Raw genomic sequence first — 21,937 nt, 5'->3', positions numbered from 1 at the left:
TGAAGAAACAAACTCATCTACATCTTGGATGGCCTGAGGCGAGTAAATTTTCCTTTTTGGGTGAACTATTCCTTTAATGATGCAGATTAATTTTGGGAAATAATAGGTTCAGTTCTAATTTACCATTGTTAATTTTACTCCAACACCATTGTGGTAGGCCTATCTGGAAACACAAAGTCAGGTCGCCCTCCTCAACAGAACATGAGGGTTGTATTGTCATGTTGTATTGCTCTGTATTGACGCCTAAGCGGCGCTGTTTCTTAGTTTTTTGTCCTCGCGGTGGGAGTGTTCCGCCTCATTCAAGGGGTTTCCTTTCCTTCTCCAGCGCTGCTGTCATTCACAACCAGAAAAGACACAAAGGAAGATCACAGATGAAGGTGTAAAGCTGAAAGCTGGTAAATGTGCGTTTATTCCGGCGGAGGCTCGTCTGATCTGATGCCTGGCGCAGGTGGATCATTTCCCGCATTGATCAGCTGAGCCTCGGAGATCAGCATCAGCATCAGTCGGTAAGACAGCTCTTCATATATAAATCATTCAGAGGAATACAGCTGCTCACATTCATCAACTTCACGATACGTCTCAGTAAACTGTTTTATTAGCCTAATCAGTCCGAATAAGTAGAAACCACTTTTTCATATAAATTGATTTTTTTCTTTTTTTCTTTTGAATAATAGTAACTGGTTTCATAAGATGCTCATGCAGCAGATGTGTCAGAATCATTGAAGGAATGGGGCTTTTTATATCCTATACACCATATTACAAGGTGATATATAGAGGCATAACGTCAGTGTTTGGTGTATCATCATCTATAGTGGGCTGAACAGGCGAATGCCGGGAACATCGTGATCTATAGAGTCACAGTGCATTATGGCACAAGACACAGCCTCACAGAAATGCTATGCAAACTGTTGAATACCAGCACATTTTAGGAAGTACTTCATATTCGTTCTGTTTTGGCTTGTCTTTATTAGCGAGGCAAAATCAGATGAGTCACTTATTGTCATGAAAATGTGAAAGTCTTTGCATTGCACTGCATATACGCCCATGGGATTCATAAAACAATAGTTCCGATTCTTTATTCTGATTGGTTGAACCGGGTCGTAAAGCGCACAGTGTGAACGCACATTTTGTATTAATGCGCAACAGTGCTGTTGCTCGGCAACCATAAACAGTCAATAGTTGGTATATGACTTGGAAGAATTATTATTAATACTTATTTACTGATGTGTTACTATTCATTAATTAAATTATACTGTACATTGAACATTGGTGTCTTATATCATATTGCGATTTAATTTTTTTAATCTTGTGCTTTGCATATTACTTCTTTTACCCATCCTTTTGACCACATGATTGCATATGCATATGAGTCCATGCATGCATGAACTATCTCAACTCAGCTAACTACAACATATGCATGTATGCAAAATCTTGATTTAACAGACTTCCCTCTGATAATTAATTCTGGTTCGTTACAAACGACTGTGGTGAAAGGGTGATTATTGTTAGCTAAAACTAAAACAATTTAAAAATGTTATATGAAACAAATTAAACATCAACTAAAATAAAATAAAATATAAAATAATATACATTTTATTTCAGCTTGCTGCCAACATTTCCCATTTTTGTTTAGTTTAATTTGAAGTACTAAAATAATAAAAACCAAATAAACAAAACCGAATGAATAAATAAAATGATATAACGTTAATAAAATTATATAGAAAATGTATTTTAAAAATAAAAAACAAAATTACTAAAACTTAACTAAAGTTAAAGTGAAAACTTAAAATGAAAAAATAAATTCAACTAATTCAAAATATTAACAAAAACTATACAATAGTGCAGTCAAACGATTAATCTCAATTAATTGCATCCAAAATAAAAGTTTTTGTTTACATAATATATGTGTGTGTGTACTGTGTGTATTTATTATGTATATATAAATACACACACATGCATGTATATAGTTCAGAAAAATATGTTATGTTTATATATTAAATATATTTATTTATAATATAAATGATATGAATATAAATATAGACATGTAAATACATGCAAATATTTTCAATATATATACTGTATGTGTGTGTGTGTGTGTTTATATATACATAATAAATATAAAAAGTACACACACATATATAATGCTAACAAAAATTTTGTATGTGATTAATTGCGATTAATCATTACACAGAACTAATATATTTATATTCATATAATTTATATTAATATATAAATATATTTAATATAAACATAACATTTTTCTTAAATATATACTTGCATGTGTGTGTATTTATATATATGTTACAAATATACACAGTACACACACACATATATTATGCAAACAAAAACGTTTATTTTGGATGAGATTAATCATGATTAATCATTTGACAGCACTACTACAGCATGTCTTTTCCTCATGACACTGTAACTACACATCTGACTGCAAATACCATCTTTCTCCATTGAAGACTGTCCAAAAATATCTGTATTGTGATAAAATAATATATTTTTTGCATACATTTAAATATGATATAAATAGCAGTCAGAGACAGGATAGTTTCTGCACACTGCAGATGAAGATGTAGGTCAGGTCTGTCTGTTTGCGATGCAGTTTGCAGAACAGAGAACTGAACTGTACAAAATCAAAATCATGCTGCTGCCTCCTGATCTCCGCTGTGCACTCAGACTGCAGCGTGCAGACATATTCATGTTGTGGTATTATGTTGATATTTCAGATTGCAGATCTGTTTTCTAGGATTACTTTTTGAATAAATCTATTAATAATGAATAGCAATTTTACATTTAATAATTGAGATTTTATTATCTCACACTCTTATGAGAGTCAATTTAGACAGTGGAACCACATGATTAATAAATGAATGCAAAACTCAATTGAGAGCTTAAGTTATACACTGATGGACTGCTAGTAAACGTAAAAGTAGTAGTCTTGAATAAGTGAATGAAAGAATGAAAAAACATCACCTCCAATTAAAAGATCACTGCAATTTTATGCTTCCTTCACATGTTATCGGAAACTTCGTACTTCCCACATCTGAAGTTGTAATTACGAGTTATTGCTGGAAAGAACAGACATCATAGTGGACAGCCTATTCATTCTTGCCTGTTTCTTGGGGAAATTGTATTAAAGCCAAAAGGTATAGATTAGAAGATATTTAGTCAAAATCCAAGAAGTTTTGAATAAAATGCAGCATCCCATTTGTTGGTAACAATATAAACATTCACAGCGCTATCTAGATATTCGGCTTGCTGACGTTTCCTAAATTTCAGTCAAATAAATGCTATTTTCACTGTGTTCAATACATACAATATGCTTTAAATGGTTATTTATATGTGTACTGTAAATATGCAAGACTGTAATGGCAGGAGAAAGCAATGTAGATGTAGTGAGAAAAACTAATAAAACTTTACAGTATACTGCTATGTTTCTCTCCTCCAACATATTTAAAGTTTATGGCCCACCCGTCTTAGAAACAGTTGTAAATATGAGTAGGGAGGCTGTTCATGTCCAATTTCTGACTAGGAAACTTGTATTTACGATCATTCCGGTAGCATTAATTTGGTCATTTTTACCATCATAAAAATTATTGACCACAACTGTCAATTTCTTTTGTGAAATGTAGCTCTTTAAGTCAAGCATGCATTCGTTTAAAACCTTCAAGACCCTCTAAAGGTCTGCTATTTGAGAAAACAACATAAAATAACACAAAGCACAAAAAAGCAAAACAAAACCTTATAGAACAACACGAAGCAAAGAAAAACTAAACAACATGCAGTAAAACAACACAAAGCACAAAAAAGTAAAACAACAAAATGCAAAATAAGCAAAAAACAAAACAACACAAAACAAAACACAAAAGCAAAACAAAACCATATAAAACAACACAAAGCAAAGAAGAAGAAAAAATAACACAAACTAAATGTAAGACAAACAAATGCAACAAAACATAGTTAACAAACGTTAAATGACTGGTTTTGTTGTGTTGGTTGAGCAAAAAATCACTATTTTTATTTTTCCAGTCTAACCAAATAGTTTGCTCATATATTATTTAATTTTTTTTATTGTTTATGTTTAACTTTGCTTTATTTGTGTACTGATGATAATTTTCTCATTTTGTAGAAGAATGTGGCTTAATAAGTTTTGACTGAGAACTGGCATGGTATATGTTTTTTTGTGTGGCATGCCTCATCCAAAAATGATCCAGACTACATTAAATATTGTTCACTTGCATTCTGTTGAATGTTTAATTAAAAAAAAAAAAAAAAAAGTGTAAAAGAACTTGAAAAATGCTTTTAAAGAACATGACTCCTGGACTGTTGTCTACCAGTCAGTCAGATAACAGTAGCTTCAGGCATGTTTGATGGCTGCTGCGTTTGCATTGCCTTTTCATCGTTCCTTTAAGTGCTTATTGTCAGATCAGCAGATCAGAATGTAAAGTCACCATGTTTTTGTAATCATCTCTTTGGTCTCAGTGCAGCGGGGGAGGCAGTATCGTCTTTGCCCTGCGGCGTGACATGCGAGACATGCAGTCAGGAAAGTAGTTAAGTCAGCAGACACTCATATCACAGCTGGGCAGAAAGAAAGGAAACGACCTTCATCTAAACACCTCTGCAAAACTACACGGTTGCAATACAACACTGAAACTTTTTACAGAAAGATTCAGACACTACAGAACTGTCAGGATTGACTTGCATTGCATTTGTTCCCTTTGAGATGCAGAATTTATGTGAGAAGAGTTTTTAAATGAATCATGCAAGGTGATTTACTGTGGTTTGTTGTCCAAGAAAGCTGTGGCATGGCTCATTTGCGCAGCTCTTGGTTGATTGTGTGGGTCATTATGGAAAGGATCTGCATCTGTGTTCTTTAATTTGCTGATTGTCAGTAGATCAGCCACAGAACAACAACTCATCAGGGCTTTTATGGGATTGCGGTCTCATGCTAAATCTGGCCCTAAGTCCATAATCACACTGTTCAGTCGAGATTATAACTTTATTGACATTATGTTTATACTGTATAGCCATAGGAGAGCTGGACCCCTGGTGGAGCCTAAGGGTGTTTTTCTCCATTATGCAACATCAAATAGAGTTTTTCCATTGCTTGCCACATTCGTCTTTGGTTTGCACACCGGGGGACTAAAGATAAGTGATAAGGCATGATTTTCTATCAACTTCTTGATGAAACTGCTTAGGGGTGTGCGAAATGACCAAAACAGTGATACTCGTCACCTGATAGTAATTCTGGCAGAACGTGGGTTTGTCACGACACCAGAATATTTCTTAAGTCAACAACTAATACCGTTTTCAACGTACTCGCATAAAATAATATATAAGCTACTATAGCGAACCTGTCCTACTGCCTGCTCTAAACTGCTAAATTGTGCACTATAAGACATTAAAGCACTATAGAGCTTAACTTATTACAGTATTTAACTTAATAATATTAAATTGTCTTGACTTAAGACCCTTTTTGCTTAAGTCTTCTAGAAACTATATGGTTCAAAGGTTTGGGGTCGGTAAGAAGTCTCTTAACACACTAAGGCTGTTTATTTGATCAAAATTAAAGTAAAAACAGTAATATTGTGAAATATTATTCAAATTTAAAATAACTGTTTTCTATATGAAAATATAGGCTATAGTAAAATATAGTTGATTGCTGTGATCAAATCTGAATTTTTAGCATCAGTGTCACATGACCCTTCAGAAATCACTCTAATATGCTGCTGATGAATGCCGTGTTGTTTTGCTTCATATTTTTGTGGACATGCATCTTTTCATGATTATTTGGTGAATAGAAAGACCAGAATAACAGAATTTATTTGAAATCAATTTATTTTTTGTGTCTCTTTTGATCAATTTAATGTGTTCTTGCTTAATAAAAGTATTATTATTTTATTTTTTTCCTTTTAAATCTTATTGATCACAAACTTTTGAATGGTAGTGGGACTTCGATTTAGACAACACATCAATGCCCTGGCAATCAGTACATAATATACAAACAATCAAACGCTCTGGCTGAATAAAGTACAAAAAATACACTCTTGCTGTTAATAGAGTACAAAAACATTCTTTCTTTAGAAAATGTAAAAATTTGTTTTATGACTATTAGCTGAAACCTGTTCTTCATTATTGTTTAGTAAGTGGGTTTTGCCTGCTTCATTACACTGCCCAGCTGAAGAACGCTCTCTTCCTATCTCTTCAGTCATCTGAGATTTATGAGTTACAGATCTAGTGGAGATAAGCGGAGAGATGCTTTCGAATGTTTTTGTGCTTTTTTATGCTTTTCTTTTTGCCTACATCTGCAAAAGTGGAGCTCTGATATCTTGGACAGCTTCAGCTTCAAGTTGTATGAAGTTTTGCATCTGTGGTTATTTGGATCTTGATTGTACGAGCAGGATTTAGTTGACAAATGCCAACAGCTTGGATTAAATCCACAGACAAATCCTGGTGGAACTTTAGTGAACCCAAGAGCAGTTAGCAAATTAGTGACTGAATTATGGCCGAAAGCCACTCAGTTCGTACCTACTGGTTAGTGGAATTAGTTACCCAAATATAACATTTCTGTCATTATTTACTCGCCTCCACGATGAAGCAAAACCCATGCGTTGCTTGTTTTCAATAATTTTTTTTTTCTCAAGTGGAATTTTTGAAAGAATCTATTCATAGGAACTGCATTTTAAAAAAGTCAGAAAAGATTTAAAAAAGATTCCTCACATTTTCTCCTTTTGTGCTTTATAAAATCTGAGAATACAGGTTGATAGAATGACATAAATAACTGCAAGCTTTTAAAAGAGCATCGTACTGTTTCGCAATCTAGTTCTACATCATATGATCCAACAGCAAATCAAATAATCTTTATTTGGTGCTAAGCACAGAAATCTGGTCAAGTACCTTTGAGTGAGTGATTGCACCATTGTTGTTCAGGACAAAACTAGAGTGTATTCTAGGATTGTTTTAATACCAAGACTGTGAAATCGCATTTTCCTCTCAAACCATTGCATTTTGGTGTGAGTTACAGCTCGTTGTTAAACTGCGTGTTTGTAGAGAATGCTCAGGAACGTCCTAATCTAATCTAGCCTCCATATGTTTCTCTTTAAGAGATCCTCCCATGCTTAAGACCTTTCGTCTGTGCGATGGTCAGAAATTCCTTGCGTAATTGTATCTTGGCACCTGTCCCTGAGTGTTTGTGGCATTGCAGCTTTAATTCAGTTTTGGCTGTTGCAGAAGAACCGAACATACTTTAGTTCATTCAGTTATAGAGCAGGGATTGAATTGATGTAAATTATATTAAACAATGTGGAATATTTGGAGGTTGTTTTTCGAGCATCACTTATAGTTCTGTAGGTATTAAACTTGCTACATGAAAGACGTACCTCTGTACCTACATTTTTGCAAAACTCTCTGCAGTTTCCAGGTGAAATGAACACTAGTAGCAATAAAACACCAACAGCTTTTATTCCGTTTTCACACAAATTATGATTACAGAGGCAGATTATCATTTAACATAGACTTATTTTTGCATGGTTTCTTGCACAATACTATGTTATGACCTCAAAACACTTTTATCACAGTGCATGGTTTGTAAACGAATACATTTTGATGTTTCCATCACATAACCAGCTCCATATCTAAAAAAGTAAAATTGCTCGGTAGCGCACCTGGTACGCCATTGAGTTTGTGATGCAGGGCGTTTGGCTATGAGTCTCGTGAAACATGAGTTGTGATAAATGAACTGAAAGACTTGTAGAAGCAAGATACAATAGCATGGTTGCTTCAGGAAATCTGTTTTTATCTCACGTTTGCCTTTGTTGTGAGATTTCACTAGCCACTAGACAATTCATTTCCAAACTTCTACAATACATACAACAAATAACGTAATAACTGAACATGCTTTTAGTGCAGCTCAATGGAAATTTCGAAACATGCAAAAAGCAGCATAAATCATTTTGCAGAAATGTCACCAGAGGCACATTTTTTGTTCAAGGAGAAGGTTCTTGAGACTTATCTAGAGATCAAAAATATGATAGAAAATAAGGGCCCTTTTAGTAAGTAACCACATAGTTACTTACTAAATGTTTACATGCATACATGTAAACATTTAACAGTTAGTTAAATGTTTACATGTATGCATTGTACTTGAAGTCCAGTGTCATTATTTTGAAGAAAAAGTCAAAATAGTAGGTCAAAGTTTACGCAAAACTCAAATAAAGAGTTTTAAAAAGGTTTGGAATGACATGAGATGAGGTAAATAAATAAATGTCAAATGTCATATAGAGTATCAGAAAGGCACTACAGGCAACAGGGTTGTGTGCCATACAGAACTGAACTGAGAATGCTTGTAACCTTGTGTTTTTTTAAGCCTTTCAAATTTGCATAAAAGCCGTACTAAATGATGCTTGCTTTGAGATGCCAACAGAAATAGGATAAGCAAGTACCCTCGTGTCAGGGGCAGCTCAGTGTCTTTGGCTGTTTGTAGATGAATCAGAGCGACTGAAACCATGTCATTGTCAATCAGCGTGCATCCTGTTTTCAGTGGCTGTGCACGAGAACGATCAACTTTCAAGCATGTGATGCATGAGAGTCCCGTGAGCTCACGACTTCAAGATGTTTTAAAATCAAGCTCATGGTTTTTGTTCTTGGCCCATACATATCTCTGAAGGATTCTGCACCTCGGTACTTTTCAATAACCAGAAACATTAATAATTAATTAAAAAATAGGTGCAAATACTAAAATTTCCTTTGTGGTTAGAGCTGTACCGGACAAAAGTGATGTGAACCTGCAATAGAGATTGAAACTAATACTGCAGTTTCAGTCTGTCTCATGGACATGTTGGATCCCTTGTGCATTTGGCATAGTGTCAGTCACGAGCCAGTTATGATATTGTGATGCATTGCAATCTATTGAATTGCAACACATGACTTTGTTATATATCATATCATAAGATAGTTGCTGATACCAAGCTCTTCTCTCAGGACGTTGTTAGGTGTAATTCCTAAAAAAATAAAAAAGCTACTTCCCCGATCGCCCTGAAGGGTATAATGGTTAGGAAGAATCTGAGATATTTCTTCACAAGCCAAAAATGGTAAATTGGGCCTAGGCAGACAGTGATGGCTTTATTAAGCAACTGGTCAGTTGTCAATAGTATCTGGGTCATTGCCTTAAGGAGAGATGAGGCATTGATGTTGCCTTGTAATGGCAGTATAAGGCAGGCTTTGTTACCACTTTCTTTGCAAAGGGAAACAAACCCTCTACCACTGGCGCAGCCATGCAAATATATCGTGCCAGACTTGGTGACATTTGTGGTCAAACACATCCTTTCTTGCATGCTGCAAGGTGTAGCATTCTGCATCAGATATCTCAAGTCACATGGTTGCATTGAAATGTCTAAACAACATCTTCAGTTCTCTAGTATAACAAAAACAACGCTTTTAAGGAATATTTTCACCTCACCTAATATGCACTGCATATGTCACTGCCGAGGTCATGCGTTCAAAGCCTAGGGAATGCATGCATTGAATGCTATGTAAATTGCTTTGCCCAATGCATAAATGTATTTATGAATTAATAGTATATTAATGTTAATTTATTAATTTACTGCCAGAGCACTGCTCTGTTATGCTGCATGAAAGCAATGGAAAAATCATGGTCGTGCAAATCTTAATGTCTGGAAATCTCATATGTCTGGGAGAATTAAGATAAGAAACCATATGTTTGTTTGAAAGGCTTTTGTGAAACTTAAAGAGGGCCAGCTAAGGGGTCTTCACAGGCCTGTGACGTTGTGGTCTTGTGATCTGGATCACAAAAGAAGGACTTGTCTACTGGATACTGAGGAAAAGCATGATGACATCAGAATGTGCCCCTGGCACAGCGCAGAGAAACATTTGTAAATATTTCAACAATTTTTATTAGGACCTGTGTCCCGGGTTCTTATGTGCAAATTAGGGAGGCATGCAAAATGTGCAGAGTTGAGGACACTGATGGACTCATCTAAACCCTTCACTTCAGAACAGTCTCACTTCTCTAACCAAGATCTTCTTAGTGCTGGATGAAAGGAAGAGCTGACCTCATAATATGTCTGAAAATAGGTAAATAGACATCTTTATCTGTTAAATGGTAATGCCAGGGATCTCAGGAGGCTTGGTCCAGTGTGTTTCCAGCTAATCTATCCAGTCGTGTAACTAAATAAATACAACAAAGCATTGGTCTGCTCAATCTGGAGTACAAATCTGCTCAACAAGACTCGCGATGGACTACTACCACTTACTTCATTACATCCAGTGATGGTCATCAAACTGTAGTTAAAACGAATTGTGGTTAATGTCAACCAGATTTTCAAGCAAGATCTGACAAAGTGCCTTTAAGAGGCTGCACAGTTCCCTCCACTCGTTTTATTGGTTATGAGCTACTTATTTTAGCTCCTGGGATGGAATTGAATTGACAAAAAATTGGTCATATGTCTATCGAACAGGGTTGATAACATTAATGTGAGATTACCTACTGCTGGGATGTCCAATCCCCTGCAGAGTTCAGCTCCAACACTCTTAAAAATAAAGGTGCTTCACGATGCCGTAGAAGAACCTTTTTTGTCTAAATGGTTCCATAAAGAACCTTTAAGATCTGAAGAACCTTTCTGTTCCACAAAAGGTTCTTTGTAGCAAAAGACGGTTCTTCAGATCATAAAAAGGTAAGAAAGAGAAGGTTCTTTAAAGAACCATTGACTGAATGTTTCTTTGTGCAACCAAAAATGGTTCTTCTATGTGAAGAACCTTTTAAGCACCTTTATTTTTAAGAGTGAACACAGTGTTCTGGAGGTGTCTCAATACTTTGATTAGCTGGTTCAGGTGTATTTAATTGGGATTGAAGCTAAACTCTGATAGTGGATAAGGATAGTGGCCCTCCAGGAGCAGACACCTTCAGACAGGTGTGTAGGACCAGGCTGGAGCTGAACTCTGCAGGACACCGGCCCTCCAGGAGCTGGTGTGGAGACCCCTGGTTTAGGGTCAACTCAATTCCTACAATCATTTCCAGCAAAAGCAGATAGGAGGAACAGGAGAGGAACAGAGGACAAGATGTGGAGCTTAAATCCCAGATCCTGGACAAAGTGGCATATTCTCAAAACAAAAAATTAATACCGGCCAGCCTCAAGAAGTACCATACAGTACTATACTTCAAACTACAGCTCGACTGTTTATTGTTGATTACATAATATTTTTTAATTATATTAATGGAGCGAGATTAATCTTGACTGAGCAAAATATTAAGAAATGAAAAGAGTGCTGCTTTCTTGCCAGTTTTACAATCAGGTGGATTTATTGAATTAAGTCCCAGAGAAAGAGCTGAATAAAGATGGAGCCGCTTCTTTTACTGAGTAAGAGCAGGGAGGGAAAGAACAGGGCAGCTTTTTTCTTTGGTAAATAAGAAGAAATTATAGAGAAAAAGAGACTGCTCAGTCTGCATTTGGCAGCATTGGCAAGCACGTGCAGATGGCCAGCCTGCTTTTGTGGGCCTGTATAATCAAACACTGTACTGTCACAGAGTTTCGCTTTAGTTGACATGCATGTAAAAGAACATTACTGAGGTAGTACTGCACCCATATAAACATTTATGTCCAACTTCTCTAGAATAGACAGTTCTTCACAAATGTGACTGTAAGCAAGGCAGTTTGCTCAGATATATTTGGCCCTGTACTTTTGTGTAGATAAGCGTGTTCTCTTCTTTGTTTTTACGGACATGATGTAAATATCCAACGAATTCAATCTGACAGCTTTTAATTAGAATTATTCCAGGCATTATTTTAGGCATACTGTAGTGATGCAGAGTAAGATAATCGTTGTTGAGTAAAATTTTGTAAATGTTATACAGTCTTTTAACAGGAATCGGGGTCCCAATAGCAATAGGTCCCCCCACTATCCCAAAATTGACTGGGAAAAAAAGAGTTTATTATCCACACTGTAAAAAAAAAAAGTTGAGCTTAATTAAAATTTAAGGCAACCAGCTTCAGCAGATTTTTGAGTTTTCTCAACTTGTCATTTTAAGTTTATACAACAAAGATTTGAGAATCTCCACAAAAATAAGTTGAGCAAACTCAAAAATCTGCTGAAGCTGGTTGCCTTAAATTTTAATTTAGCTCAACATTTTTTAATTTTTTATTTTTACAGTGCATAGAGAAGGTGAGTCTTCGTGAAATTACCACTTTTGTTATTCAACCAATAACCTTTCAGCTTATTTTATAGTACAATAGTATTATTACTGCAATATATTTCTTAACTATTTTATTTAACAGTAATTAAAAAAAATCTTAATCATAAAAAAACAATACTAATATTTCATAGTTATATTGAATGGGACAAAATGGTGGGAATGTAGCCTATGAAAACTAAAGTGGAAAGAGATTCACTGTCCCCAAATTTTGTCAAGTTTTTTTCCAAATCGTTCAGTGCTAAAAGGGATTGTTTGCTGTCAATAATTATTATAATATTATAACAGTCCTACCCCTTATGGATACACACTCTTACTGTGACACATTGTGTGTTTATGGATTTGGTCACACACACACACACACACACACCCCACCACCACCACCACCCATGGCTACTGTGGCAACAAGCCCAATGATGGAGGAATTGAAAGCCAGTGTTCAACAACAAGCGAAACAATCAACCTGAGTCATGCATTGGTTAATGAGTTTGAAAAGGGCAGGGGTTTCCCTTTCTAAAAAAAAAATAATAATAATATTTCCACTTCTCCAATCAAGCCATTTTTGCATTTCCTCATGTTACATATCCATCTCATGATCTGTTCCAGCGCTGGTGTTGAAGCACATGAAGACAAGTCCTAATGCTCTTATGTGGTACAGTGCACAGGATTATGGATTGTTGGGGTTTTCGTCACTGGTTTCCTTGTAAGCCAGTACATTGCGAGTGTTTCTCCTCCCCAGCATTGCTTACGTAAGCCGCATTGAGTGGGAGGATGGTGCTTACATAAAAGCCTCCGCGGCGGTGGGACAGAGGGGCGGGGCTTAGGCTCAGGAGCGTGCATGAGCCCTGGCCGGTCAGTGATGCAGTGAATGAATGCCACTCGCCCGCTGATCCGTAACTGAGTGCGGGACAAAGGCCTCCTGGAGAGCTCACAGCTCCTCAGCTGGGATAAACGCTGAGGCTCCTCTCCTCTCCTCTCACTTCATCACTGCGGCCGGTTAGGATGGTGAGTAAGCTTGAGAATCAGTCGTTTCTTTGGGAGTTGTTGTTGCATTGGTGTATGCTTTATGCGTTTGGTTGGGGCCAGTCCACGAGTCAGTTGTGTGATGATGGTTCTCTGATGAGTTTGCATGAGTTATAAAATGCATTCACTTGCATTAATGCAAATAAAGGAAGGTGGTGTGATCAAAATGTTATATTGGCCGGTGTTAATCATTTTGTGTCATAGTAAACTGTGTATACAAAAGTTTGAGGAGTTGAAATATTTTTGAAAGTACTTTATTCTCACCAAGGCTGCATTTATTTGATCAAAACTGTAGTAAAAACAGTAAAATTGTGCAAGTATCATTATCATGATTGAAAACTCAGTGTTTCTGTGGAAACTGTGATACATTTCAGGATTCTAAACGAACAAAACTTATTTGAAATCGAAATCTTTTGTAACATAAATGTCTTTACAGTCACTTTTGATCAATTTAATGCATTCTTGATGGATAAAAGTATTAATTTCTTTCAAAAAAAAAAAAAATTTCACAAATAAGTAGAAATAATCAGCGAGTAACAGATTTTGAAGTAGAAAGACTGAAATAGTATTTTCTTGCAAAACGTACTATTTTTATTTTATTTACAACTTGACAATGTTTTTTTTTACAGTGCATGTGGTAATGTCTACATTTATAAGACCCAGTAAACAAAACAAATTAATCTTATTTCTTTATTTCCTCTTTTATTTTTAAACTTGATTGCTGCAAACCAAAACATGCGTAACATCAGTGTAAAAACAGCTTAGTGTTACATTACGTAACACTTGAGTTCCGAACAAAATATTGCTATTAATATTATATAATAGACAGTTGGGACTCTAAATTCTGATTGAATGAGCTACCTTTAAACCTGGTGTAAAATAGCTGTGTAAATAACACATAGCCCTGTGTATTTACCGCTGTGTAGAATGGCAAAATCTCTCCCGTCTGTCATCGCGTGGGAACAGGTCTTGAGTGTATTGTGAAGGGTCTTCCTCTGACCCCTCACACAGAGGCCTTTCTTGCGCTGACAGTCTCTTTCAATGGGCCGGCTGCTCTTTGTGGCTCACCGCTAATGGAGGGATTTCTGTGTGCATCCCATCCTGTCATCCTACCCGGGAACATGGGATTCTTCCCTAGAAAACTCCCTTCTTTCCTACAGGAGCACGTGGAGATGAGCTTGCTATAGTTCCTAATAATGTGAACCATCCTTAAGAATTAAAGTTCACATTTTCAGGGATTTTTTGGCTGGTTGGTCGAGCTCAAAGTGTCTTTTTCCTAAGAAAGAGCAAATCAGCAAAATGGACTTATCGGTTTGCTTAGAGGTAATCTACACCCAGAAGTTGACTAAATGAACTATGCTTTAACCTTGGCACATATGCATGTTTAAAATTGAATCATCTTCTTCCAAGACCGAAGCGTTTATGTTGTGCTGCATTTCTCTATAGTTTGTCTTTTGAGGTGCTTTCCTTTAGTCACGGCATGTGGCGGATATAGCTCAGTCTGAAATGATCTCACATCCTGTCAACTTTTAGATCTTGACTTGATGAATCCAGGATGAATAGAGACTGTGGAGAAACTAGACACTGTCACATCAATAAAGGAATCAAAGCGTATTGAAATGCACAGATAATTTTAGCAGCGGAAGACGCTGCACAGAGACCAGCTCTGTTCCCAGGTTCATTTCCATAGACATTTGGCTCATGGATTTGAGCACTAAGTGTTCTCAGCACAGGATGCGCCAGCATGTGTCCACCACCTTGCCTACAATCATATGAATAGCACATTTTCAGTCAAAATTATCAAGCATGCATTACAGCGTTCTGTCCTAATAACTCATTTTGCACACACTTTTATCAAAAGTGCCATACAGATTAAAACAGTAAGACAAGGCTGTGTGGCGTGCCTAAGACCCATTTGGCTTGAGACTGTTGGTTTACCATTGTATGGTAAAACTACTGTAAAACTGTTCCAAAAGTGTATTTTCACAGTGATGCCATTGAAGAACCATTTTTGGTTCCTTAAAGAACCTTTCTGTAATCAGTTCTTGAAAATAAACATTCATTTCTTAGTGTGAAGAACATTTTAATAATCTAAAAAACCCTTTTTCCACTATAAAGCACCATTTGTGCAATGAAAAGATTCCTTTGATGTTAAAGGTTCTTCGTGATCCATTTAGTTTTTGTTTTTCAAAATGAACATTAAAGGAGTAGTTCATCCAAAAATGAAAATTCTGTCATCATTTACTCACCCTCACTTGACGGTAGCCATTGACTTCAATAGTATGGGAAAAAAACAGTATGTAAGCCAATGGCTACCATCAACTGTTCGGGTACCAACATTCTTCAAAATATCTTCTTTTGTGTTTAACAGAAGAATGAAACTCATACAGGTTTGGAACGAGTAAATGATGACAGAATTTTCATTTTTGGGAAAAAACTATCCTTTTAATATGGTAAAAGACACCAATGTTCAACATTTGTTATTAATAATAATAATTACACACAATCCAATAACACAAAATTCTTGCAGCGTTCTGACCATAGAGTTATATCGCTTTAGGAGTCATTTTATCATGGCAAATGTCACAGTGATTATTACTATATTGTAATGGTATACTTATACTTATATGGCTTATATTTTAATAAACATATAGTTTTTGCCTGTTTTAGTAACCATATAGAAATGTCCGTGCCTGTTGATAATTCAGTGAATTAAATCTTTTATTTAACTGAAAGGCATTTTCATTGTTTTTTGCCTTTTTATTTAAAACTTGATGGAAAAGATAAGATTATTCATAACTGAACTGCAAAAACAAGATGGTTTGTGTGAGTTTTGTGTAAATTTCTAACTTCAGGCACACAGTCGCTTGTTTAGAATTCATTAACACTAGAATGAAGTTAAGAACAAATTCTCATGCATCTGTTGTGAATCTCATGAAAGAATGTTCATGATAAATTCTCCTGTGTGTATAAGTATGAATAATACATGTGATTATTAATGAATGACACCCAGTGGTATGATATAATACTCACAAACTAATATTATAAATCCTCTGTGAATGTCTCTCTCACTTGGACAAGCCTTGGAATACTTGAGTAAGTGAAAAGTTAGGAGCAGATTTGCTGTTCCCTGCACGTGCATGGTCTTGGTAATAGAGCCCTTGCTCATGAATGGACTGGTAACAGTGCAGAAGAGTTGAGCGGAGGGACTGTGCTTGTGGATTAATGAGCGCAGACGTGGACCCTGGACTCTAATGACTCCAGCACACTAGCAGTAGAGTTTCTGACCCTGTGTGCCCCTCGTTTCTCCAGGTGTGGGTGTTTAACAGCGTTAGTACTGGCAGCGTCATACTGCTGTTAACATCAGCTTTAATACAGCATCAAGAACAAAGCTCTTACAGTCTCACGGGACAAACTTTCCTTGATTTTCCAGAAGGTGCAAAGCTGCTAATTACTGGGTTTTCAGTGGGCAATGTCAGGTTTTAATCAGGTTTATATTGTGATGTGGCTACACTTTCGGCCAAATGTTGTCATTTATTTATTTTTATATTTGTTTGTGTGTGGTCCGGTTTTAAGTGGGGTAATATTTAAGTCCTGTACCACTCAGACGACCACTCAATTTTTGGGGGTCAAAATGATCCGGACAGACATTTAAGGTAAACCTCATATTGTTTTCTCCATCCTTACAGTGGCTTTAGCAAGTTTTTGGACACTTGGGAATATTTAAGTTAGACTTTATTTTAAGGTGTCCTTGTTACTGTTTAATTTTACATTTAAGTACTGAGTGATATTAATTAACTACATGTACTTGGTTAGGGTTTGGTTTAGGGTTACTTGCATGTAATTATGCATAATTTATTGTTATTATAATAGTAATTACATGTAACATGTGTAACAAGGACACCTTAAAATAAAGTGTTACCAATATTTTTGTGTGATTGCCTTAATAAAATAAAGCAAGAGGTGTTGATTTGAAAGAATGACAGAACATGGTGCATAATACTTCACAAAGAGAAGTTTGTTGGATTTTAAAATGACAAAACAATAGATGAAAATGAGTAGAAAATGAACTACACCTGTCATTATTCTACTTCAGTCCTTCACTAAAATCACCATCATGTCCGTTGATTTAGAGTGATTGCAAAAATGTCCCAGAAAAGTACAGAAAACTCCCGTCATTTGCTTGCAGATGACATTTGATTTGAAATTTGACATTCTGATATTTTTATATGATCTAAGTATCCAGATACTTTTTGAGAGCAATCTGTCAGTCTGTAAACAACTGTTTTAAAGATTATCCAGCAACAGAGGACAGCCTTCTTGACTAAAAGTGCATATTAGTGTAATTACAGGCTAATAGACATCAATGCTAATTCATTTCTCACTGGCAACATTGAATCATAATTAATATGTAATTATAGTTTAGTGCATGATGAGTAGCAAACACTAATTAACTAGCGGACTATCTTGTTATAAACAGATGGCAGATCTAATATATATGGCTGGACAACTTGGCAAAAAAATTATATTGTGATTGTGATTCGTTGAACCAACGAACACTGAAGTTACTGTATAAATATTTAAGTTTGAAATTAGAGCTTTAAATTAAAATGTAACAGAATTTAAATTTAACATGTCAGATCCTGAAGCTGTTATTTTGGTGGAATATTGGTGAAATGCTGTAAACGTTTGTCTACAAAAATGTTGGAAATTATATGATTGTGAATGTAAAACATGCAGCAGAGCCGATTATGATAAACGCTGGTGTAAATAATCTGACAGCATCTTCTTGTGTCCTGCAGGTCTGAGTGTTTGCTAAGTGGACTGAGCCATAAACAGGCTTCCCGTCTGGATCTCTGCCATCGCTCTCTTCCTGCTCTCCCTTCCCTGGATCCTCAGGCTGAAGAACGCCACCATCATCCCCGATCGGACCATTGAAACGTGAGACTTGTGCCCCGTCCAGACGCGGCAGAGCCCCTCAGGGCCCACGGGCACAGCGGCACTTTAGGACAGTCTGCTAGTCATGAGTGAATTCTGGTTGTGCTTCAACTGCTGTATCGCCGAGCAGCCGCAGCCGGTAAGATAATCATCACCTCCAGAAACCGGGAAGAAATCACTTTGTTTTCATCAATCACCTGCTCATGCCTGTTCCTGTTCCCCTGCTGGGTTCCCAGTTCCCCCTTTCATATTCTACATCTGTCTCTCTTTTAGTCTTCTGTTAGACTTCGAGTCCAATTATAATGTTAGTCAAGGTTGCTTCCACCATAAACGTTTGACCATTTTTATATTATGTGTCTTTAAGTACTATGCACGTGCAGTATAGAATTAAGCATTTGCAGCAATGCAGTTATGGTCTGCATACAGTACATGTTGTTCTGCAAAATTCTTGGCAGATTTACATTTGTTGATATTGAGGTTGTGATATGGATAGGGTTTGGCGTGTTTTTCAGTTGGGGTGCAGTCAAGTATCTGCATGTGCATAAATTACATATGTGATTACATGCAGGTACTTTAAAGCCTGACATAAATAATATATATTATATATAAATAATAGTCTTTTTTTAATGCAACAGTTTATTAAACCTTTAGACAAAAAAAAAAAAAGTCAGCTTAACTAGTTTCTCATTAGCATGAATATTACTAGTATATCGGCAGATTATTAGTACTTATAAAGCACATATTAATGCCTTATTCTGCATGACCATATTTTAGTTTCCTTAATCATAACTCATACCTAAACTTAACAACTGCCTTGCTAACTATCAATAAGCAGCAAAGTTGCTAGGAGTTTATTGAGGCAAAAGCCATAGTTAATTGTTAGTTAATAGTGAGAATTGGTTCTCAAACTAAAGTGTGACCAAAAATTTTGTATAGATGTTTTTTGTTGTGTCATATTTGATACATCAGGATTTTATGGCTCATATAGTACGATATAGACAGAATATGGAGTTTAATAATAAAATTTATTTATTTATTTGTATATCTTTGCATAACTTTGGAGCAGTTGATATGGCTAAAAAGTAAGGTGGGATTCTGATAGCGTGTAATGTAAATTAATGAGATCTTTATGACAAGTAAAGCTAAGTTGCTTCAGTCCAGTAGGAAATATTAAAATATTAAAAACAATATCAAAGTTATTTTTATGTTTACTTCATAAAAATCAATAAAGATTTCAGCTGAAATTTCAGACTTGAGCTGAAGGTGGACGTTTGTACAATTATACTAAAAGACCTTTTACTTGCTAAAAAGGCTAAACTACCAGTCAGACAACAAAAGGCATGGAGTAGATTGTCTGTAACAGGTGTATCTGCAAAAGTTTAAGCATGTTGATCATTTTAGAAATTTGCATATCAAACATGAAACAGCAAGGTTAATGGAAAGTACAATGTAACAGCGAACAGTATGTACACAATAAGTATACTGTATCAAATTTTGTATGCAAGTACAATAGTAGTAAGGACACCTAATACAAAGTGGGTCCTTCTGTCCTCTATATATTTATAATACATTTATAAATATTTTGTCTGTATGGATGTGATGTGGCTAACATTTGTTAATAGTTATAGTTCTGGGGCGAAGGTTTGTCTGGTTAGCATGGTCCAGTTAGCTGCTGCTGGTAGAGTCAAGTCAAGTCACCATTATTTATATAGCGCTTTTCACAATGCAGATTGTGTCAAAACAGGGAAATAGTGTGTCAAAATAGTGTGCCATTCTCCTCTGGCCATACGAGACCAGCAGTTTAATTCTAGGCTGCAACAAATTCAGATTGTGCAGAGGACTCATCTGGTTCCCGAGGTCTTGTCCCGATGGCCGTCTAGGTGACGAGGTCCTCACTGGGGATCTTTCTCTGAGGCTCATCTAGGTGTCCTGATCTCCGCTGACGTTCAGGGCTGTAGAGGTCATCTCTAGTTCCTGATCTGCCATCTGATCTGGATACGGACTGGATCTGGTTTGCAACGCTGAGCTCGGAATAAGAAAGAAACAGACTAATATTAGCGTAGATGCCATTCATCTTACGATGTAACAAGTACATTGGGTGTTATGGGAAGTGTTCCCGGTTCTGGTTGACCTAATTAATGCAGCCTAACAATCCTTTAACAGATTTGAATTATAGAGATGTGTTAGTGTGTTATGTGTAAGCCAGTTTAAAGAGATGGGTCTTTAATCTAGATTTAAACTGACAGAGTGTGTCTGCCTCCCGAACAGTGTTAGATAGATTGTTCCAGAGTTTTGGCGCTAAATAGGAAAAGGATCTGCCGCCCGCAGTTGTTTTTGATATTCTAGCTATTATCAAATGGCCAGAGTTTTGAGATCGTAGCAGACGGGAAGGACTATAATGCGATAAGAGCTTGCTCAAGTACTGAGGAGCTAAACCATTCAAGGCTTTATTGGTAATTAGCAAGATTTTAAAATGTATACGATGTTTAATAGGGATCCAGTGCATGGTTCTGCCAGCATCTGCTAGCTGGTAGCTGCTGCATTTTGGACCATCTGGAGTTTGTTTATTAAGTGCGCAGAGCAACCACTCAATAAAGCATTGCGATAATCTAACCTTGAGGTCATGAGTCATGAATTAACGTTTCTGCATTTGCCATTGAGAGCATAAGTCGTAATTTAGATATATTTTTGAGATGGAAAAATGCCTAGGTTCTTGACTGATGACGAAGAATTGACAGAGCAGCCATCAAGTGTTAGACAGTGTTCTAAGTTTCAGTCTGGGTTTAGAGAATTTCATAGTACTGAATCTGCCCTGGTGAAGGTTACTAATGATATTTTACTTTCCCTTGACTCTGGTTCTTGCTGTATCTTAATCATGCTTGATTTAAGTGCAGCATTTGATACAATAGATCATGACATCCTTCTTCAAAGACTTGATCAAATAGTTGGTTTTCAGGGATCTGTACTGAGCTGGTTTGCTTCCTACCTTAAGGACAGATATTTTTCAGTGAATCTGGGAAACTATTTCTCATCTCAGGCTAAAATGTCCTACGGTGTTCCACAGGGCTCTATTCTGGGTCCTCTTCTTTTCTCCTTATATATGCTTCCACTTGGTTATATTTTTCAGAAACATAAATTATCATATCATCTCTATGCCGATGATACTCAACTTTATTTTCCTATTAAAAACAATAACTGTTCTATGTCAACTCTGTTTGCATGTCTTCAGGACATTAAAATCTGGATGGACTTAAATTTTTTACAGTTAAATAATGATAAAACTGAAATAATGGTGTTTGGTCCAACAGCTGTGTCCACTGGCATTGTCAAGCATTGGCCCTCTGTCATCAAATGTACGTGATCATGTTAGAAACCTTGGTGTTGTCTTTGATCCTGTGTTGTCTTTTGATAAGCAGATTAGTACTGTTGTGAAAAGCAGTTTCTTTCAGTTAAGATCAATTGCTAGAATCAAGAAAATGCTTTCTATGAAGGACCTGCAAACTGTAATTCATGCGTTTATAACGTCAAGGTTAGATTACTGTAACTCACTTTATCTGGGTCTGCCTAAATCATCTTTGAACCGACTGCAATTGGTCCAAAATGCGGCAGCCAGATTATTGACTGGCACCAGAAAACGTGAGCACATTACCCGGTTCTCGCCTCTCTACACTGGCTCCCGGTTCAGTTTCGTGTTGATTTTAAGATTTTGCTTTTTGTTTTAAGGCTTTACATGGTTATGCTCCTCAGTATATCTGTAATCTC

General features: G+C 36.2%; 1 protein-coding gene across 2 annotated transcripts in view; it reads left to right on the top strand.

Moving 5' to 3' along the window:
* The first annotated feature begins 293 nt into the window (after nt 1-293).
* Nucleotides 294-21,937, top strand: part of cdc42se2 (CDC42 small effector 2) — a 39,464-nt gene continuing 17,820 nt past the window's right edge. Inside the window, exons 1-2 of one of the 2 annotated variants that reach the window (XM_058789872.1) lie at nt 294-506; nt 18,040-18,314. In XM_058789872.1, the coding sequence (XP_058645855.1) occupies nt 18,261-18,314 (54 nt within the window). In that variant the 5' untranslated portion in view covers nt 294-506; nt 18,040-18,260. Of the gene's footprint in view, nt 507-13,060; nt 13,220-18,039; nt 18,315-21,937 lie in introns of those variants that run through there. The other variant, XM_058789873.1, reaches the window with a different exon arrangement.

The sequence above is a fragment of the Onychostoma macrolepis genome, chromosome 10, assembly GCF_012432095.1.
Source record: "Onychostoma macrolepis isolate SWU-2019 chromosome 10, ASM1243209v1, whole genome shotgun sequence".
Classification (NCBI taxonomy): Eukaryota; Metazoa; Chordata; class Actinopteri; order Cypriniformes; family Cyprinidae; genus Onychostoma; species Onychostoma macrolepis.
Note: the sequence above shows the minus strand (reverse complement) of the source record. Positions and strands in the feature narration are given on the sequence as shown.